The sequence below is a fragment of the Triticum aestivum genome, chromosome 1B, assembly GCF_018294505.1.
Source record: "Triticum aestivum cultivar Chinese Spring chromosome 1B, IWGSC CS RefSeq v2.1, whole genome shotgun sequence".
In the NCBI taxonomy this organism is placed as follows: domain Eukaryota; kingdom Viridiplantae; phylum Streptophyta; class Magnoliopsida; order Poales; family Poaceae; genus Triticum; species Triticum aestivum.
The window spans coordinates 560,325,487-560,347,133 of NC_057795.1; the positions used below are offsets into that span (position 1 = coordinate 560,325,487).

The 21,647-nt window shown below is 47.7% G+C and overlaps 2 protein-coding genes across 2 annotated transcripts; one reads left to right on the plus strand and one right to left on the minus strand.

Moving 5' to 3' along the window:
- Positions 1–769: 769 nt before the first annotated feature.
- Positions 770–3,131, plus strand: LOC123138324 (ribosomal protein L11 methyltransferase). The gene is made up of 7 exons (XM_044558284.1): positions 770–1,230; positions 1,334–1,417; positions 1,567–1,707; positions 1,878–1,943; positions 2,089–2,256; positions 2,359–2,691; positions 2,800–3,131. The coding sequence occupies exons 1-7, from the start codon at positions 883–885 to the stop codon at positions 2,896–2,898; spliced, it is 1,239 nt and encodes a 412-aa protein (XP_044414219.1). The 5' UTR covers positions 770–882; the 3' UTR covers positions 2,899–3,131.
- A 198-nt stretch (positions 3,132–3,329) lies between these two features.
- LOC123138318 (glyoxysomal processing protease, glyoxysomal) lies at positions 3,330–8,395 on the minus strand. The gene is made up of 14 exons (XM_044558273.1): positions 8,176–8,395; positions 8,034–8,080; positions 7,762–7,942; positions 7,625–7,675; positions 7,142–7,216; positions 6,591–6,707; positions 6,382–6,513; positions 6,172–6,275; positions 5,668–5,753; positions 5,502–5,596; positions 4,735–5,428; positions 4,412–4,613; positions 4,044–4,132; positions 3,330–3,955 (listed from the first exon to the last, which is right to left on the minus strand). Exons 1-14 carry the CDS (start codon positions 8,239–8,241, stop codon positions 3,720–3,722), a joined length of 2,175 nt encoding a protein of 724 aa, XP_044414208.1. The 5' UTR covers positions 8,242–8,395; the 3' UTR covers positions 3,330–3,719.
- Between the last annotated feature and the right edge of the window lie 13,252 nt (positions 8,396–21,647).

A 21,647-nucleotide genomic window follows, 5' to 3' on the forward strand; every position in this document is an offset into this window, starting at 1 on the left:
TGTTGTTGTTTGCTTGTTCGGTACTATTAAATTGTTACAAGTATTATACTACTTCCCCTCCGATTCAAATTAAGTGTCATAGTTTTGAATTTGAACCGGGGTTAGTTCAAAACCGTGATGGAGGAAGTATCTCACAAGTCAAAAGTCATATTCTGCTCCCGAGCTCAAATGCTCCCTTATGAACAGTAAAATCGAAAAAAGAATCTGAATTTTTTTGTAGCAAACTTTGAGAAATGTTTTGCATGCATACCAAAATTTAGCACGAAATGACATTTGCGGAAGTCATGGCGAAAAAAAGATCAGCGGTCCAAAATGTTTTAAATAGTAGCATTTTTGGAGCATCAATTTCGGTTTTTTTCAATGACTTGCATGAATGTCATTTCGTGCTGAAATTTTGCAAGCATAGAAAATATTTATCAAAGTTTACCATAAAAGAAATTCATAATTTCTTGAATTTTGTTACTACTTTTTAGGTTTCACCGTGCATGAGGGAACATTTGAGCTCGGGAACAGATACTCCACGTTCCTCACAAGTTCATTCTTCATGGGTATAATTTAATAAAGCGAGAGATTTACTTCAGAAAAAAGGATGATTAGATAAAACTGGTTTCATAAATCGGCATTGATATTCTTGCTTGTCATTTGCTTACGCAACTGCGAAGACTCTACATCAAAAAGATCCAAACGGCCGCCGCGTAGAAGCAAGCTGAGAAAGGGCCACGGCCAGAAAACTGAAACGGGCCCTCGGCTGTACCTGTAGCCACCGAAACCACACGTTGCAGCGCACGAAAAAACAAAATCAGCCGTGCTCCTCCGAACCCGCGCTCTACGCTCGGGACGCACCGCACCGAACCGTTCGTTTCGTTCGCCGCCGCCGCCGAGATGCTGCCGCTGGCGCGCGCCCCTCTCCGCCGCCTCCTGCTCTCCTCGCCCCGAGCCCTGTCGTTCTGCTCCGCCTACACGACCGTAGGCCGCCGCGGCGTCGTCGGCGGCGGCGGCATCTCACCCCTTCTCCTGATGCTCTCCGCTCGCCCCTCGGCGTGCCGCGTCGGCGGGGGATCCCTCCCGGCCGCAGGGGCACCAACCGGGGCCTCCTCGCGAGGCAGGAGCCTCTGCGCCCGCGCCGTCAGCGTGGACGACGAGGCGCCCTCCAGCTCTGCCGCCGGCAGCGTCTACGACCTGGCCGCGCCTTACCTCTCCGTCCGCATCCGCTGCCGCAAGGAGGACGCCGTCAGTATCCCCCCTCTAGTTCAGAGCACTAGTTTTTACAGTACTTTCTAGCCTCTATCGGAATTTTTCCCTGACAAAAGTTTCATGTGTCCTCGCAATCCAGGAACTGCTCTCCGAGTCCCTCCTGTGCTTTGGCGCTTGCTCCGTCACCGTGGACGACATCGCCGACGCTGCAAATCTTGACGAGGTGAGTTCATTCTCTCTGCATTTTGGGATTCAGTCGGGTGATTTCCTGTGATTCTAGCTAACACAATCTGAACGAGTTTCGGCCTTACTGTTACAGATGATGCACAAGATACGTCAAAGATCTAATGTGTGCAATCGTGTGTTGTGCAGATCTCCATAATCACCATATATGCACACGGGGAGAACGTAGGCTCGAGCGTTTCGAGTGCTGCAAGCTCAGCTGGTCTGGACTACAACCCAGTGTATGAAACCTCTGTAGGAAAGCAGTGCGACTGGGTGACACTTGTGCAGGTTACTACTACTTTCTACTACAGTACCTATTAGGGTCTACAGATTGTCTCTGAGAATGAGAAGTTCATTGCCGTAACTTTTGCCCTCAAATTCTGGCGAACGAATGCAAGGGTACAGGAAACGTACTGTGCCATGTAGATACTTAATAAAAGTTACTGTTATGTCTGCAGGAAACGTACGAGTCCACGAAAGTTATCGATGGCCTTTGGATTATTCCTAAATGGAAAACTCCCCCTGTATGTCTGCTGCATACACCATGCTCTTTTCCTTTTAATTTCTTTACTTATAGATAAGTGTTGTTTTCGTTTATCCTCATCTACTCGAGTGCTTGAACTGAGAGTTACTTCGTCATGTGCCATGTCCATCTTCCTCCATCCACAGGATCCAGAGGCCACAAATATCATCATCAATCCAGGCCTGGCTTTTGGAACTGGGGAGCATCCGACGACTAAATTGTGCCTTCTTTTTCTCAAGGAAGTTATTAAGGGGGGTGAGCATGTCTTGGACTATGGAACAGGCACCGGAGTGTTGGGCATTGCAGCTCTGAAGGTGCAATGTTTAAAACTGTTCTTGTTTAGTATTTTTCAGGAAAAGACATCAGCAATATGCCTTGTTTCATGCTCTCATTGTTGGCTTACACTACAAATGCAGATGGGTGCTGCTCTATCCACTGGTATAGACATCGACCCTCAAGCTGTAAGATCCGCTCATGAGAACATGCTGCTGAACGGTATGGATTCCGACAGAATGCTGGTTCACTTGGTTCCGGCAGGCGCCGAGCCTTCATGCTTCTCAAGGAGCATCGACAAATCATCAGAAGAGGAAAAGCCTGGCAGTAACCTTGAGGTGAAGTCCTCAAAGGGGACGTACGACATTGTTGCTGCAAATATACTGCTGAACCCCTTGCTGGAGCTGGTCGAGGACATAGTTGGATTTGCGAAAACCGGTGGAACTGTAGCTGTTTCAGGGATATTGTGTGAGCAGGTAAAAGGAATTTGACTATTTCCAAAATTTAACATGTCACTCAGAGTTTCATTTCTTGGTTACTATGCTTCTCTTGGTACCTCACCAGTTATATCTTGCCTGATACAGGTTCCGAAGATCGAAAAGGCTTACTCCAGGTACTTGGACAACGTATCTGTATCTGAAATGGATGGATGGGCGTGCCTTCAGGGAACAAGAAGAGCGTAGATTTTTGCATTTTTCTTCTCACATTGTGAAGGCAGATTGACCTTACTTTCCCGACTGGTGAGAGGTTTTTTGCCCCTACAGGAGGAGAATGTTTTGGCTTCAACTATTTGAACCATTTTGGTAGGATTACTTGGGTACTGGTGTGACGCATATGTTTTGAGGACATATGATAAGACGATGTGATGTTTACGGTGCTTAAGTGCGAATAGCACATGGACAAATGTTTTGTTTCATGCCCATCATTTTTATCACTATGATAGCGTGAGGAAATGTGTGGTAGTAGGATATCAAAATCCCAGATTGGTTTTGAGGACAAACCCAGATTGATTTTCAATATGAATTCAAAAGCTAACTGAATCAGAAAACATGTCGAGGGTTTCAGACTAACTGCAGACGCTAAAAAAGCATTGGTAGTACAACTCACGCGCAAATGGCAGAAGATCATCATTTCAGTTAGTACAACTTGTATTGCTTCCAGTATCCTCATACAATTCCTGAAGATATGTCCACTATCTGGAATCAAATTCAACACGCTATTGTAACACCCTTCTACTTGGAAACAAACTATATATGAATCAACATGCATCTTTTGCGGGAAAAAAACCTGTGCATGCATTAGAGATTAGAGTATGCTTTGAAGGCCTTCGCCAAATTGTGTAGAACTTTCAGTGTTCAGGTTATCTGAACTTTGCCGAATTAGAGCCTGCCATTTTGGTGCTCAGGTTACCTGAATCCTTAGTTTTTCATTCTTTTCCTCTTTGTACTCCTATGTGTTCAGGGTACTAGTACTATCCATTTGTGCTTTGCAGAAATAATCCCATCTAAATTTTACTGGGAATCTTGTGTTTAAGGAAAGCCTCCAAATCACTTATAGATGTCAAACCTTCTTTCTGATTGGAGAGCAACTTTGAGAACTCCGAAACTTTCCCCTTTCCGCTCTTCCCAGGGGAGCTACTGAGAAATGGGAGAGATGATGGTGCTTGTGCCAGTGCCCACACTGATGAGAGCAATTCATTTGGTTTATCCAGCTGCTCCAAAATTGTGTAATCTCCATTCGCTGTACAAAAGGGGAGAAGGTTGACAAAAAACTCCTACATACCCTGGAAGGCTCAGTTGACGAAAAAGAAGATGATTTGAACAAGCACCTGCATACTTGAAGACCATTTCCAGAGATTTGCAGGGGATGCTGAAATTCAGACGAGGTATTGTGCTCCCACCACCATGCTTAGCATTGCTGCATATGGTAACAGAAGAAATAAGTGGCTGGAAATGAGCATGTTGGGCCTTTGCTAGAATCAAGAAAACTAAGATGACTGCAAAGACAGTCTTACAGTCACTAGAATGAAGGGAAGTGGGTCACTGTATAGGTGAAGCAGGAAAACACTAAGACAGCAAAGCTAGTTCCGGAATAGTACAAATCCACCAAAAGAATCGGTAATACTGATACAAATCGCATGCAATTTGACAGTGGTGACGTGGTGTCCACTAATAGTGTTACAATGTTTGTGCATACCTTGTTATTAGTCCAACCATTCGACCATGTGAATTGACAATTACACCACCACTAGATCCAGGATGAACTGCCGCTGTTGTCTGCAGCATTACTGGCAGGTCCATATTGTCTGTCTGCACATTGCTAGGCAGATGAGAATGTTGAGCTGATGGAATTTGGACAACTTTCGAGACAACCCCAGAGGAAAGGGAGGAACATAGACCTACAGCCAAATACCCAAAAAGCAACGTTATATTAATAAAACAGTTAACGTACATGTCATAAATTAAGCATCAATCTGCTGTCGGAACTATTTTGGAAACTATGATTCCAAGGCTTATTACCTGATCGAGGTCCAAGAAGACCATGCCCAATAACATATGTAGACGACCCTGCTGTCGGACAAACAAATTCTGGTCTAATTGCACAAAATTCAATCGCGTTCTTTTCCATTTGAAGCAAGGCAACATCAAGTGGCCCCTTGGAGATAAACACCACACTAGCACTACACCATGTCTGTTTCTCCCCATCATCCAAACGAACAGATATTCTCTTCTCTCTCTTGGAACCCAAATTAAAGAATGAAACCTCATGCTTAACAGCATCTTCATTGGACATCTTGCAATGCTGTGACTGCAACAATTTATTCTCTCCATGGAGATATTCTCCAGCAAGTGAGGTGGTTTTATGTTGTAAACCTAAAGGTGAAGTTCTCCCAAATCGCCAAGGCTCCAAAAGATGAGCATTTGTCAGAACTAAGCCATGCTTGTTGAGGAGAATACCTGAAGCCCAAGTTGTATCACCAACCGTGACAAGAACAACCGAGGATATAGCCTCTCTGAGTGAAGGTGGAATGCTATACTGATTAAGGTCATTGGCTAAATTAGAGACAAACCTCCTATGGTTATCCATGCCACATGATTCCACAGTTTTACTGTCTGCAATTTTGTCATCAAGTAGTTCATTTGAGGCTTGCTCAATTTGCTCCAGTTTGTTTCTGCTCCATGCAGTGCATATTCCATCCCATGTAATCACAAGCTGCCATGATGATACTTAAGTTGACATATCTCTTCCATGTGCAAAAGTATATTACTGACACCAGTAAACTCACCTGAACTTGTATGTTGCTGCCTCTCTGTCTTAATGGCTTCATCAACATTCCCACAAGACAAGAATTTTTATCAAACACTGGAGCACCTTCCATACCTTAAAATATTTGAAAAATTATTAACAGCTGACTCATAGTATATATCCTAAAGAGATAGTGATATCTGTACCGGGAAGACAGTGGATGTCAGCCATCAGCAGCGAGCTCCTGGCAGCGCCTGGAGGTAGGCAATTTGCAACAGCACCAACTGATATACTGCTTACATAATAACATCAATATTATGGATAAATCTGACAATGCCTCTTGTTTTTAGAATAACTGTGACATAATAAAGTGGATAATAGCATGTGTGTCTTCTCCAATGGCAGAAACTAGAACAGCTAACTGACAATGAATAAGCCTTCATGCTAGACATGCCTCAAACAGAATTATACTCCCTGGTTTTTAGCTTCAGTGAGGACGTGCAAAGAAAATTTAAAGAGCAACACTTCAGAGTTTAGTATTATCTCCATAAAAGATATGTAGTTGCATCAAGTTTTCAACTGTTTGAACCTTAATATTACACTGATCAATACCATAAAACTATGTACTCCATGTTTTAGCTGACTGAACTTACAAACACAATAGGTGCATATGCTTAATACTGAATTCAAGCAGTAGAGATAAAAATTACCTGTTGAAGAAATGGAATGGTGACAGGATGCCAAAGGGAGACCCCACTACCAGCAAAGAGTCCCCTCGCTGTGGAATCGGTGGAACATTGATATGTCCTGCATTCTGATATCATTGACCAAGATCATCAACTAATAAAAACTAGGCGCACCTTGTAATTCTTGAGACGCTAAAGATCAGTGAAATGGAACAGCATCATAATGAACCTTACACTCGATGTTAAGGCTGAGACTCCTAATACAGCAATTCGTGTGGCAGACTTGGCTATTGTTGATGGGTCAACAGACTCAGCATAGAAATACTTCCTATTGTACTCAAGGGAGGATCCGGCATCAATTTCGACCTGATAATGGCTGATAACGGTAAATCTTCCATCACTATAAATCAGGGCAGACAAGTTTAGCTTGATGAATAGATAACCTGCTTCTGATTCACATCGGCCAGTGGCCAGCCAACATCCCATGACGAGCTTCCAATCAGTGAACCATCATATGTTAACAAGGATAACACAGAATCGGCCGACGCTGGGACATCAACCTAAAAGGGAAAACTGAGGTGCTGAACTGATGATGAATCATATTTTCCATCTAATACCATATATAAATATCTAGAACCTCGTAAAATATTAAAGAAAAGAAATGCAGTTCTGATTATAAATATGAAGTCTAAGTTCATAATTACTCTTTCTGAGCTCAAAGAACATCCTCTGAATCCAAAGAACTTAAAAACAGCTATTGCCTCAAATTTTTGTAATTATGTATGCCCACTTTGTAGACCTTTCCTATTACCAAGTAGCACTTCCTTTCAGTGAAAAATGGCAGACGCACTTCCCATTCTTATAGCACGAAACAAATATTTACAGAGTTTTAAGTTGCCTCATGGCAAAAGTCCCAACTACACTAGAATCTGGGTAAACAAAAAAGTAACACTAGTAACGAGTATATGGTTTCACAGGGAAAAGAAACACTCACCATGGCAAGTAACTCAGCTGAAAGCCACTGGGGAGCTCCAGAATCTCCATGTCTGATGTTCCCTGATTCCTCAGGCTGCATATGCCAGGAAAAGTTCAGGATTTCAAGAAAATCTTCCTAAAACTCTTTCAGGATGGATATTCTCTGTGCAGTTCTTCAACACACAGAATTAAGCACCGGATATTTAATTTGATCGATTGATCCGCTAATCCTACAGCCCATTACAATACTGTTCCATTGGTACGAAGTCTTAATAACCCCCTAAAATACGCACCAATCTAAGTATCTGCATTAGTTTTGCTCTTAAGTGGCGATTGACACTTTGACAGCTTGGCAGAGTTTCATCAATATGAATTCACATATTTCTTTCTTTTTCAAGGAGGCACTGAATAGATTACGGACTGCGGGATGCAAGTGTGAATAACTAGCACATTACAATACTGGTATACAGCAAAAAACAAGGTCCCTGCAAATGTTCCTCACCTCAACTAGCACATCAAGACGCGCCTCCGGTACTAACCTCGGCTGCAGTTCCTGCAGGCATTCCATCAAGCAACCAGCAAGTCAGCAGCAGAATCACCCCAATCAGACATGTGTGAGCACGATACACCGCAACCAACCTCGCTGGGGCTATCGCGCTGCTCCGCGGCCAGGAACGGCTCGACGAGCGACGCGGCCGTGAGCGCGACGCCCCCGGCACGGCCGTGGGACGCGCATATACGGGCAAGGAGCGGCGGCGGCTCCGCCAGGGCGCCCGGCGGCAGGAGGACGGCCGACGCCGACAGCGTGGTGGACCCCGACCTGGAACCAAACAAGTCAAGTCACGCGATTAGGCTCGAATCCGGCGAGGAAATTGAGGAATCGGTGGGAGGGAGGGGAGCGGGCGCCGTACTGGTGGAGGTGGAAGGCGTGGCGGCGCATCTTGACGGCCTTGGGGTCCTGGAGGAAGCGGAGGGGAGCGTGGCGCTTAGCGGGAAAGCTCGGGTACGGATTGAGTAAGAGGAAGATGAAGAGAATAGGGGGTGGGTACTGACCGGGCCGACGATCCGCGCCATCGCCGAGAAGCTTCGCGCAGCGGCGGCGATCTCGCGCGGCTCCATGGTGGCCGCGGGGAGCGCACGGCGGTGTCTCCCACTGCGCTGACCTTTTTATTTTTTGCGCTAACTTTGTTTGCTGGTTGAAGTGGGGGAACTGGACTGGACTAACGACGACTACCAGGAACTCCTGCTGGTAAGCGGGTTAAAACGAACTGTGCATCCATAGCCACATTCGACTTGTATTTAAGTACTACTCCCTCCGTTTGTCTTTTTAGAAATTTGAAATGGACTACCACATAAAGATGTATATAGACATATTTTAGAGTGTAGATTCACTCATTTTACTTCATATGTAATCATTTGTTAAAATTTCTATAAACACAAATACTTAGGAACGGATGAAGTATATGAGTACTGAGTAGCCAAACAATAAAACAACCTAGATAGCACACGTTCCCTCCGCTTAGGGCATCTCCAGCCGTTGGCCCCCCAGGACGCATACAAATCGCCCCCTAGGGGCGAGCCGGCGATACACTCGGCGCTGGGGGCGGTTTTGCGCCCAGTCGTCGCCCCCAGCTCGCCCCCAGGCGTCGAAATTGGCCCACTTTGCAGCCCAATTTCGGCGAATAAACGGCCCATATGGGCGAGAATAGGCCCATATTTGGCGTGGTTTCGCCGTGTCTCGGCGTTCAATTATCAGCACAATTATTCCTTATCACATATTTCATCACAGAAAAATCAAATACTTCAACAAAATACTACAACAACAAATAGTTCAATACAAATTATATAGTTCAACAAATAAAAACTCGTATTTCATCACGCGGCGTCCCCCTTGAGCCTCCATAGGTGCTCAATCAGATCTATCTGCAGTTGATGATGCACCTGTGGGTCTCGGATCTCCTGACGCATACTGAGATAGGCAGTCCAAGTTGCCGGTAGCTGGTGATCAACTTCGGCTAGAGGACCCTGCCTGTAGTATGGTTCAGTGTCAAACACTGGGTCTTCTTGCTCGCTCTCGATGATCATGTTGTGCAAGATGACACAGCAAGTCATGATCTCCCATATTTGATCTTTCGACCAGGTCTGAGCGGGGTACCGAACAACAGCGAATCGAGATTGGAGCACAGCAAATGCCCGCTCGACATCCTTCCTGCAAGCCTCCTGAAGCTTCGCAAACCAGGCGTTCTTGCCTCCTGCCACAGGGTTTGAGATCGTCTTCACAAATGTCGACCATCTCGGATAGATGCCGTCAGCTAGATAGTACCCCTTATTGTATTGGTGCCCATTGATCTCGAAGTTCACCGGAGGAGAATGGCCCTCAACGAGCTTGGCAAAAACAGGAGAGCACTGCAGCACGTTGATGTCATTGTGAGTTCCTGGCATACCAAAGAAGGAGTGCCAAATCCAGAGGTCCTGTGTGGCTACCGCCTCAAACACCACACTGCAACCGCCTTTGGCACCTTTGTACATCCCCTGCCAACCAAATGGGCAGTTCTTCCATTTCCAATGCATGCAGTCGATGCTTCCAAGCATCCCAGGAAATCCTCTTGCTGCATTCTGGGCTAGGATCCGAGCAGTGTCTTCCGCATTGGGTGTTCTCAAGTATTGTGGCCCAAACACTGCCACCACTGCCCGGCAGAACTTGTAGAAACACTCTATGCTGGTGGACTCGGCCATGCGCCCATAGTCGTCGAGTGAATCACTGGGAGCTCCATATGCAAGCATCCTCATCGCTGTCGTGCACTTCTGGATGGAGGTGAATCCAAGAGCGCCAGTGCAATCCATCTTGCACTTGAAGTAGTTGTCGAACTCCCGGATGGAATTCACAATCCTGAGGAAGAGCTTTCTGCTCATCCGATAACGGCGCCGAAATGTTCTCTCGCCATGAAGTGGAGCATCGGGGAAGTAGTCAGAGTAGAGCATGCAGTAGCCTTGCAGACGATGCCGGTTCTTTGCTTTCACCCGCCCCGGCGCCGAGCCACCTCGATGCGGCTTTTCATTGCTCGCCAGCAGCTGGGCGAGGGCGGCGAGCACCATTAGATGCTCTTCTTCCTGGACGTCGGTCGCGGCTTCCTCCTCCAGCAGCGCGGCGAGCTCTTCCTCCTCATCCGAGTCCATCGCCAAGACAGTCAAAACGCCGAACACCTTGCGCTCGGTGGGCGTGTACCCGCCGTTAAACCGCGCCTCCGTGGCCGGAAACGTCGGCCGGAAACGCCCAGCTGCTGCGGGAGGGGCTGCCGCGGCGAAGCGCTGCTATTTTCCGGCGGGGAATGGCTATCTAGCGGAGTAGGCCGACGGCCGTCGCCGGGATATAGCTAGTGGTGGCTGAGGGTGCGGGGGGTGCGAGGCGAGTCGGGGGAAGAAAACCTTGACTTTTCTCCTATTGGTGTGGGCCAGGCGTGCTTTTCCCTAGCGCCGGAGCCCCCAACGGCTCCCCGGTGCGCCGGGTTCGGCCTGTGACCGCCGGGCGGAAACAAGGTCCGAACCGGCGATTTTCGGCGTCCTGGGGGCGCGACTGGGCCGTTTTTTCAGCGCCGGCGTCGAAAAAGTGGCCTGGGGGGCCTGTTGGGGGCGCGGCTGGAGATGCCCTTAGCGTTGGGCCTCGACCTGAGCAGCAACTACTTCAGGGGGCAACCCGGGGCTGTGCGGCCCGCCGCTGAAGCCGCGTGCTCCATCCCGCCGTCCTCGCTCTCCAATCCGCCCAACGCCACCGACTCGCCGCCGGCGTTCACGGCCATCCTCATGTCAGCGCTTACGTGTGGGCCCAACCAGTCAAAAACGCGTTTAAAAGAGCCAAATCGACTCATTTCAGACATGGTAGTTCTTAGTCAAGGATCAATGAGAAAGTGGTAGTTTTTGGCACAAATTTGTAAAGTGATAGTTTGTAGACACGTTTCCACGAAATGTGGTTGTTGTAAGGGCATATTTATTCCGAATATGTTTTGGTGATTGATGACAATGCTTGTGCGGTCTAATCGTGTGCGTTAGTTCTTTCAGAGATTCATCCATTGCCACGAGACGATTTCCTCCCCTCGGTGTTGTAATTCAAGACGGTGTAGCTCCTTCGTTTCGTTGTTGGTGGACTAGTTTCGTAGGAGTCATCGTACTATCAAGAGGGGATCCGTTTTGGTAAGACTTGGGTGGAATCACACGTACACATCATTATCACACCCGTCGTCTTTCCTTTCGCATCTCTGGAGCTGCTGTTTTCCCCTTACTATGCTCTGCTTTGCCCTAGCGGTAGTACCGTGTCCACAGCGGTAGTACCGCCGAAACTCCACAGCGGTAGTACCGCTCTCAGAGCGGTAGTACCGCTTGGGTGTTTCGGCCGTAGTACCGCTGTGCGTCTGGGCTACTTCCGCCTCGATTCTCGAACGAATTTTTCGTGTCGGGTTTTGCGACACTAAGGGAGGTAGTAGGGGCGGTAGTACCGCTCTAAGCGGCAGTACCGCCCTTCCCTAGCGGTAGTACCGCCCTGGTGACAGGGCCCTGGGCAGCGCGGCAGTACCGCTGGGTCTAAGCGGTAGTACCGCCCGGAGCGGTGGTACCGCTCTTCCCTGGCGGTAGTACCGCTCTGTGCGGAGCTGGTAAGTGGGATAACGGTTGGATTGATCTTCCCACTATATAAAGGGGTCTTCTTCCCCAAAGTTGACCCACCTCTTTCCCCCAAAGCTCCATTGTTGCTCCAAGCTCCATTTTCGCCCGATCTCTCTCCCTAGCCAATCAAACTTGTTGATTTGCTCGGGATTGGTTGAGAAGACCCAGATCTACACTTCCACCAAGAGAAATTTGATTCCCCCCACTTATCCCTAGCGGATCTTGTTACTCTTGGGTGTTGAGCACCCTAGACGGTTGAGGTCACCTCGAAGCCATACTCCATTGTGGTGAAGCTTCGTGGTGTTGTTGGGAGCCTCCAAGTGTTGTGGAGATTGCCCCAATCTTGTTTGTAAAGGTCCGGTTGCCGCCTTCAAGGGCTCCAATAGTGGAATCACGGCATCTCGCATTGTGTGAGGGCGTGAGGAGATTACGGTGGCCCTAGTGGCTTCTTTGGGAGCATTGTGCCTCCACACCGCTCTAACGGAGACGTACTTCCCTTTAAAAGGAAGGAACTTCGGTAACACATCCTCGTCTCCACCGGCTCCACTCTTGGTTATCTTGTCCCTTTACTTTTGCAAGCTTACTTGAGTTATATCCATTGCTTGCTTGTGTGCTTATTGTCTTTGCATCATATAGGTTGTCCACGTAGTTGCACATCTAGACAACCTATTTCATTGCAAGTTTTAGTTTGTTAAAGAAAAGTCTAAAAATTGTTAGTTGCCTATTCACCCCCCCCCCCTCTAGTCAACCATATCGATCCTTTCAATTGGTATCAGAGCCTCGTCTCTTTATTAAGGACTTTGCCGCCCGAAGAGTATGGTTGACGTCAACGGCGGTGCGGAGGAACACTCCGGTGTGAATCCCATCTCGTCTTCGGCCGAAGGGGGAACCTCGGTCTCACGTAAGGAATTCAATGTGGCTTTAGACACATTGAAAACCTCCATGACGGCCGAGGTTAAAAGCATGTTTACTGAATTCCTAGAGGGACTCAAACTATCTACCTCGCCGATGAAAGTGGGTGATCCCACTAACAAGGTGACGGATGCTAACCCCGACAAGGGGGAAGCTAATAGTGAAAAGAGTCCGTCTACTAGTGGTAGAAATGGCACCGGCATCTATGCCCATGTGGAACCCCCGGTGTATAGAGGACCGATTCCCTCTACGCACTTGAATCATGCCGGTCCTCCTCCTAAATATGTGAAAAATGAAGATTATGATTCTTGGGTCTATCGCTTCAAGCGTCATTTAAAACATGTGAATACTAACCTTTGGAGAATTATTGAAGAAGGTTTCTATCCTCATGATCCAAGCAACTTCACCCCTCGAGAAGAAGTGGACAATCAATTCAATGAGAGTGCTCTCTTCATCATCCAAGATGCTATCCTTCCCGAAGATCTCCCTCATCTTCGACCTCATGTCATGTCTAAAGAAGCATGGAAGTGTGTCGAGCGTATGTATCGAGCAAGTGCTAGCATTCAACGCTCCAACTATGAAGTGGTGCAAGATGAAGCCGATGAGTTTGCAATGAAAGAGGATGAAGAACCTCGTGAGCTCTTTCGAAGAGTGACCAAACTTGCGGCCGCACTTCGAGATCATGGGAGCAAGGACACGGATGACAACTGGATCAAGCGCAAGTTCCTCAAGGCCATGATGCCCTATAACAAGGCCATGTCCTCCATCATCCGCCAAAGACCGGACTTCCACTCCATGACCTCTAGTGAAGTGTTGGATGAGTTTGTTGCAATGAACATCTTGGATAAGACCGCCGACAATGCGGTGCTCCGTTCTCAAAGGGCAAAGAAGCCCAATCTTGCCTTGAAGGCCAAGGTTAGTGTGGAAGAAGAAGAAGAGGAGGAAGATGGGGAGAGCAACCCCGAGGACACGAAGTATGATTATCATGAGCACATGGCTCTTGCCTCAAGACAATTTTGGAGTAAGAAGACTACAAGACCCAACTTCAACAAGAACAACTCAAGTGGCCTCAAGGGGAAGCAACGAGTCAGAACTTGTTTCAACTGTGGCAATGTCAGCCACTTCGTTGCGGATTGTCCATACGAGAAGCGGGAGGACAATGGTGGCAAGTTCATTCGAAAAGACAAAGCCAAGTCCTTCCCCAACAAGAACAACTTCACCAAGAAGACTCCCCCTCGCGAGTTGGTGGTTCAAGAAGAATACCGTGAGGATGACGATGATGATGAAGATGGTGAAACAATGGCCATGGCATCCGTTGCCATTGTCTCAACTCCTCGGGTGTCTCTCTTCGATGCACCTAACGAGAACATCACCGCGAGGTGCCTCATGGCTAAGGCCACCAACAGGTAACCCCCAACATCAAAACCACCATTATTCCTAACCCTCCTTCAACGGATGACTATGATAATGGTAAGGTATCTAATGAGGAGTTCAATGAATTTGAGTCCTTCATGAGTAAGCTCAAGGGCAAATCCAAGAAGCATTTCGTTGCTCTCTTGGAAAAACTTGGTGAAGCCAATGACATGATCGAGGCTCATGAAGAAACCATCACTAAGATGGAAAGTCATAGTCGGGACTATGCCGATAAGATATCGGATCTCTCTAATGCTCTTGAGGAAGAGCGTGGGCATCATTTTTCTCTTGACGAGTTACACAACGATGGTCATGCTAAACTAAAGAAAGATCTTGATCATGCTCTTGTTGTGTCTCGTGTTCTAGCTTCCGAGAAGGCTAAACTTGGGGTTGATCATGTTAGACTCACGGAGGAGTTTGATGTACTTGACAAGGCCCACAAGGTCTTGAAAGGTGCTCATGCCACCCTCAAGGAGTCTCATGCTCAACTCCAAGTTAAGCTAACCAAGGAAAAGGCCACATTTCCTCACATGGTCTTAATTGATAATGCAAATGCTACTAACCCATGTTGTGAGCATGTGCACCTTGTGGAGGAAAATGCCAAGTTGAAGGAACAACTCGAGAAAGGTCTTGTGTCATGCATACAAGGCGAGAAGAACCTAAATGACCTTTTGAGCAATCAAAAGGAAGTTGTGGGCAAGGAAGGAGTTGGGTTCACACCCAAGTCCAAGAACAAGAAGAAGAACAAGGAGAAGAAGAGCGAGACCAATCGACCTCCTCCGCTCAAGCAAACCTTTGTGAAGGAGGGAGAAGGTGCTCCTAAGGAGAAGAAGAACAATGGGAAGAATGGTGAAGCCAAAGAGCGCAACGCCATCTCTCCCAACAAAGCCAGTGACTTTAACCCCTCTTATGTGTTGTGCCGTGCTAGTGATGGACATGTTTATGCTAAATTTGTTGGTTCTCCTTATGAGTACATTGAATGGTCTATTTGGGTTCCTAAGACCCTTGTTACTAACATCAAAGGACCCATTACTCAATGGGTACCTAAAACCAAGCATTGATCTCTTGTAGGTGTTTGCTTCCGGTGGGGGATCATGGTTGCTCGATAGTGGAGCAACAAATCATATGACCGGGAGCAAGGACTTGGTGGTGGACGTGCACAATATCCCATCTATGCCCACCAATGTCGAATGGGGTGATGCCTCACATTCTAAGGTATTGGGTCTTGGCAAGGTTGTCATTTCTCATGATCTAACGATCGAGAAAGTCATGCTTGTTGAGTCCCTTGCGTTTAATTTACTTTCCGTTCGTCAACTCGCACTCATGGGTTTTCCCACCTTCTTTGGTATTGATACCGTGGCCCTCTTGTGGAGCAAGACTCTTAAAGTAGCCTTTGTTGGGCATGTCGAGAACGGCCTCTATGTGGTTAACTTCTCGGAGCAACCCACTAAGACCGCGACATGCCTAATGGCTAAAGTTGATGTGGGATGGCTTTGGCATCGCCGTTTAGCCCACGTCAATATGAGATCTTTGCAAAGCCTTCTCAAGGGGGAACATGTTCATGGACTAACGAATGTTAGTTTTGCCAAAGATCGTGTTTGCAGTGCTTGTATCGAAGGAAAGCTTCATGAGACGGCTCACCCTCCCACGACTATCATCTACTCGAAGAGACCCTTGGAGCTCCTTCACATGGACCTCTTTGGGCCCCCATCCTTTGATAGTCTTGGGGGTAGAAAGTATTGCTTGGTGATAGTGGATGATTATTCAAGATACACTTGGGTATACTTCTTCAAGAGGAAGAGTGAGACCCAACAAACCATCACCGACTTTGCAAATGAAGCTCAACGTCAACACGATGCAAAGATCTTGACAATAAGAAGTGACAACGGCACCGAGTTCAAGAACTACACCTTGGATGAGTTTCTTAGTGATGAAGGGATCAAGCATCAATATTCTGCACCATATACCCCTCAACAAAATGGTGTTGCGGAGAGAAAGAACCGGACGTTGATGGATGCGGCAAGGACCATGATGGCGGAGTTCAAGTCTCCATACAACTTCTGGGCCGAAGCCATCAACACAGCTTGTCATGCATCCAATCGGCTCTATCTCCGCAAAGGCTTGAACAAGACTCCGTATGAGATACTCACCGGGAACAAGCCCAATCTCAAGTACTTCCGGGTGTTCGGGTGTAAGTGTTTCATTCTCAAGAAAGGTGTTCGCTTGTCTAAATTTGAAGCTAGAGCTCATGAGGGCATATTTGTTGGTTATGCTACAAACTCTCATGCTTACCGTGTTCTCAACAAGTCCAACGGACTCATTGAGGAGACGTGTAACGTAGAGTTTGATGAAAATAATGGCTCCCAAGTGGAGCAAAGTGGTACTTGTGATGTAGGTGATGAAATTCCTCCCCAAGCCATAAGAAGAATGGGTATTGGTCATATCCTACCCATTGAGGAACCCCTTGTGGCCGAAGGAGAAGGACAATGCTCCACTCAAGTGGATCCATCACCTCCCCAAGACCCACACGCTTCCGAAGAACAAAGTGAAGGCCCTCTCCTTCATGAACAAGACCAAGGGCAAGATCAACCTCAAGATGGAGGTGAACCTCCAAATGATGCCCAAGGTCAAGTTCTCCCCCTCGAGCAAGTTCAAGATCATGAGCAAGCTCAAGACGGCGCTCAAGATGATCAAGTTAACCTTCCTCCTTCCACACCCGAGGAAGAATTAGAGCGTCGTGCCGCGAAGATTGCTTCCAAACTCACCACCCAAGGCCATCTCATGGAAAACATGGTTGGAAGTCTAAGAAAGGGGGTAAGCACTCGTAGACAATTAGCTAACTATTGTGAACATCATGCGTTTGTCTCTTGTGTTGAACCCCAAAAGGTCTATGAGGCGCTCGAAGACTCGGATTGGCTCAATGCCATGCATGAAGAACTAAACAACTTCGAGTACAACAATGTGTGGAGATTGGTGCCAAGACCTTCGGGGAACCACAACGTCATTGGAACAAAGTGGATCTTCAAGAACAAGCAAGATGCTCATGGGAACATCATTTGCAACAAGGCAAGATTGGTAGCACAAGGCTACTCCCAAGTCGAGGGCATCGACTACGGTGAAACCTTTGCTCCCGTTGCTCGTCTTGAATCCATTCGTTTGTTGATTGCTTATGCTTCCCATCACAACTTTAAGTTGCAACAAATGGATGTGAAAAGTGCTTTTCTTAATGGTCCCATTAATGAGTTGGTTTATGTCAAGCAACCCCCCGGGTTCGAGGACCCCTACTTCCCGGATCACGTGTATCAACTCGATAAGGCACTCTATGGCCTTAAACAAGCCCCACGTGCGTGGTATGACCACCTTACCGAGTTGCTACAAGATCGTGGATTTGAAGTAGGACAAATCGATCCCACTCTTTTTACTAAGAAGGTCAAAGGGGAGTTGTTTGTATGCCAACTATATGTTGATGATATTATCTTTGGTTCTCCTAACAAAGCTTTCAATGAGGAATTTGCCGCTCTCATGACCTCCAAGTTCAAGATGTCTTCGATGGGAGAGTTGAAGTTCTTCCTTGGTTTTGACATCAAACAACGAAGAGAAGGAACCTTCATCAACCAAGCCAAATACACTCAAGACATGCTTAAAAGATTCAAGCTAAGTGATGTCAAGCCGGCTTCTACACCAATGCCTACCAAGTGCCAACTTGACATCGATCCCAATGGTAAAGCGGTGGATCAAAAGGTATATCGCTCCATGATTGGCTCCTTGCTTTACCTTTGTGCATCTAGACCGGATATCATGTTGAGTGTGGGGATGTGTGCACAGTTTCAAACCGCACCAAAGGAAAGTCACTTTGTGGCGGTCAAGAGAATCTTTCGATATTTGGCTCATACCCCAAACTTTGGCTTATGGTACCCAAGAGGAGCAAATTTCAAGCTTGAAGGTTTCACAGATTCCGATTGGGCGGGGGACAAAGTGGATAGGAAGTCCACTTCCGGAGGGTGCCAATTTCTTGGTTGCTCTTTGGTAAGTTGGTCTTCCAAGAAGCAAAGTTGTGTGTCCCTCTCGTCCACCGAAGCGGAGTATGTGGCAGCCAGTAGTTGTTGTGCTCAACTACTATGGATGAGGCAAACTTTAAAGGAGTACGGTGTCATTTGTGACAAAGTGCCTCTTTGGTGTGATAATGAAAGTGCCATCAAGATTTCTCTCAACCCGGTGCAACACTTCAAGACGAAACACATTGAGATTCGGTATCACTTCATCCGGGACCACATTAGGCAAGGAGAGATCGAGCTCAAGTATGTCAACACTCATGATAACCTTGCAGATATTTTCACGAAGCCCTTGGATGAAACAAGATTTCGCGAGTTAAGGCATGAGCTAAATATCATCGATTCGAGCAATGTGACTTGAACCCTGGCACACCCCACCCCACTCAACTTGGTATCCTGCTTAGATGTAGGCATGGACATAGGGGGAGTGTTGTTCTCTCAATGAACTTTCCCTCCCCCATTATGCGTAAAACGATCAACTCTTTCACAATAGCCATTTTTGATGGTACTTGTGCTTCAAAGACGAGTTTTGGTCATGGGCCCAAGGATAATTCTTCGCGGTGCCATACCATTTGACTCAAACATAGGTGGCTCCGGCCACCGCCCTCTCCTGAGAGAGGCCAGAGCTTGCTCTGTTTCGTGTGGTTGTGTGTGTTTGAGTTGTTTTTGGTCTGTTGTGTGTGTGTGTTGTCGCGTTAGTCCTCTCGTTCTTTTGGCTTTGCTTTCCGTTTCTTTTTGAGCGTTAGTCGTTGGTCTAGAAGCAGCGTGGTTGCTGAAGCGGTACTACCGCCCTCCAGAGCGGTACTACCGCTCCCAGCGGTACTACCGCCCTCCAGAGCGGTATTACCGCTCTCAGCGGTACTACCGCCCTCCAGAGTGGTACTACCGCTGTGAGGCGCGGGCTGGGGGTTATATCGGGGGCAGGGGGAGTTTCTTCTTCCCCATACCCATTTGCTCACCCTTCACCCTGTTCGTCTCTATCTTCAGCAACCGGCGCTGCGGGAGGGCTCCGGCGGATCTCCCTCTCCGGGGCGCTCCTCTCCGTTCCCTTCGGTGGAATCGATCCCCACCTCGTCCTCTTGCCATGGATGTCGGTATTGCCCCCGTTCCCCGTTTCCTTTTGTCTAGATTTCCAATCTAGCGTTCTTGGGGCAATAGCAGTTGCATCTCTAGATTTTTGTCCAGATCTAGGCTTGAGTAGGATGAAGAATGCTTCTAGACTGTTTGGATTAGTGTTTGGTTGGAGTATTTTTGAATTTGGTAGGACGGTAGTACCGGATCTGACCACGGTAGTTGGAAACTGCTGTTTCCCCGCCTCGAGCGGTACTACCGCTCTCTCCAGAGCGGTACTACCGCTCAAGGGTCACGGTACTACCGCCCTCTACCCAGTTCCATCATCCTCCAACCTCTCAGTGATCTCTTTGTTTGTGTTTGTGGCTTACGCTCGTTCTTTCTGGTTGTTTGCGTGTTTGTGTGTGTGGTTCCAGGTGATGAGGTTCCTGAGCATCAGGCTCGTTGTGTCAACCCCGGTCGTGCTTCGTCCAAGCGCTACCGCACCACTGAGCCCTGTGAGCCTGCCGGAGGATCTTCTAGTGCTCCACCTCCTCCCCAACTGTAGAAGAAGCCTGGGGTCAAGACAAAGCAAACCAAAACCGTGTCAGAAATGCCGCCGAAGGAGTTCTGGGCAAGGCGCCACCACAACCCGTATGGGGTCGACCAAGATCCCACTTTGGTCAACCGTCCGTTCTGGAACAGGTTCCGGTTTGCCATCTATTTTGATGTCCTCAAAGCCAAGAAGAATCTCTATGTCAACGTGCACTCCATCGACACCGAGCATATGGAGAATGATCCTGACTACTTTGGTGAAGCTCTTCAGATGTGCACTCAGCTGAACATTCTCGGGATCATGCAATTCAACAAGGACTATGATGCTGATATTGTGGCCCAATTCTATGCCACGGTTCACCTTGGGACCGATGAGGACAGGACTCTGACTTGGATGACAAATGGCAAGTTGCTGTCAGTCAAGTGGAAAGCTTTCATGCAGTTGATTGGGGTGGAAGATCTTGGACTTGAGTCTGCTGTCGGCTTTCGCCCCCACCGTCGAGCCAATGCCACTCACAAGCAAGCTCTGTGGCCCTACTGCACTCTGAGGATCAACCATGAGACGAAGAAGGAGACCTATGAGCTGCCTGCCTATCTGGACATTCTTCACCGTATCTTCAGAGAAACTCTTTTCCCTCGCATCGGGAATCTGGACCAGGTTCACTCTTATCTCGTGGACATGCTTCTCTTCTGTCAGCGGGAGAAGGGGCAGAGCACCGGAGAGTCCTTGGATATCTCTCATGTTATGTGGTCTGAGCTGGTTTCTGCTATCTCCGAGCGCAAGTGCCCGATTTATGGTCCGTTCATTATGCTGCTCATTGAGAAGGCCTGGGATCGTGTCTATCCCAAGGTGGTGCTGGAGATTGGAGACTTGATTTCTCACGATGTCAAGCGTCTGAGGAAGAAGGATAACTGGGGCACTCAGGCCCCGAGGACTGGAGTTCCTTCATCTGCTGCTGCCATGGAGACTGAGGAGGAGTTTGGGGCTGAGGCTGAGGATGAAGATGATGACTACGTGCCTTCTGAGGCAGAGCCCTCTTGGGCCAAGAAGCTCAAGATCAAGGTGAAGAAGCTGTTCTGCATGGAGTCTCATGGTCAGTACATGAATCATGTGGCTGAGAAGAAGGCCCGAGGTCGCCACAAGGAGCTCATGCGTCAGATGGGTGCTATTGTGATTAGTGGTTCTGAGGATCAGCTTACCGAGGAGGAGGAGTGGATTCAGCAGCACTGCCCCTGGACTGATTCTGATGCTGAGCACTTCCCGGCTGACGATGGCACCGCAGATGATCCCTCTAAGATCTGATGGGTGTCCATCGTTTACCTTCACCTGGAGCCGTAGCATCACTCCCTCTCCTTTTTTGGTGTCTCGATGCCAAAGGGGGAGAGAGTTTAGGGATTTGCGTTTTGTGTCTTCCGTCGTTTGTGTTTGTGCTTTCGCTTGTTGTTTTATTTGGTTTGTATCTGTGAGACCTAAGTTCTGGTTCTGTCCGTAAGACCTAAGCTTGAGTCATATGGTGTGAGACATATGCTACCTTATCTCTTCGTATCTTTATCTATGTCTATCTAGCTTATGAGTTACATGCTTATCTTGTTATATATATGTTGCTCTAATATCATGCTTAGGTAGTTGGTCTCTAAAATGTAGGGGGAGCATTGTTCCTAGCATCTGTGCCGTGCAGTCCAAAGCACTTTTCTAGGTAGCACACATACAGGGGGAGCCCTTCTACATTTTAGGACGGTTGTACTTTTGCGCTTATCCTATATCTTTCATATTGTGCAAATCCCGTATTGTCAACAATTCACCAAAAAGGGGGAGATTGTAAGGGCATATTTATTCCCAATATGTTTTGGTGATTGATGATAATGCTTGTGCGGTCTAATCGTGTG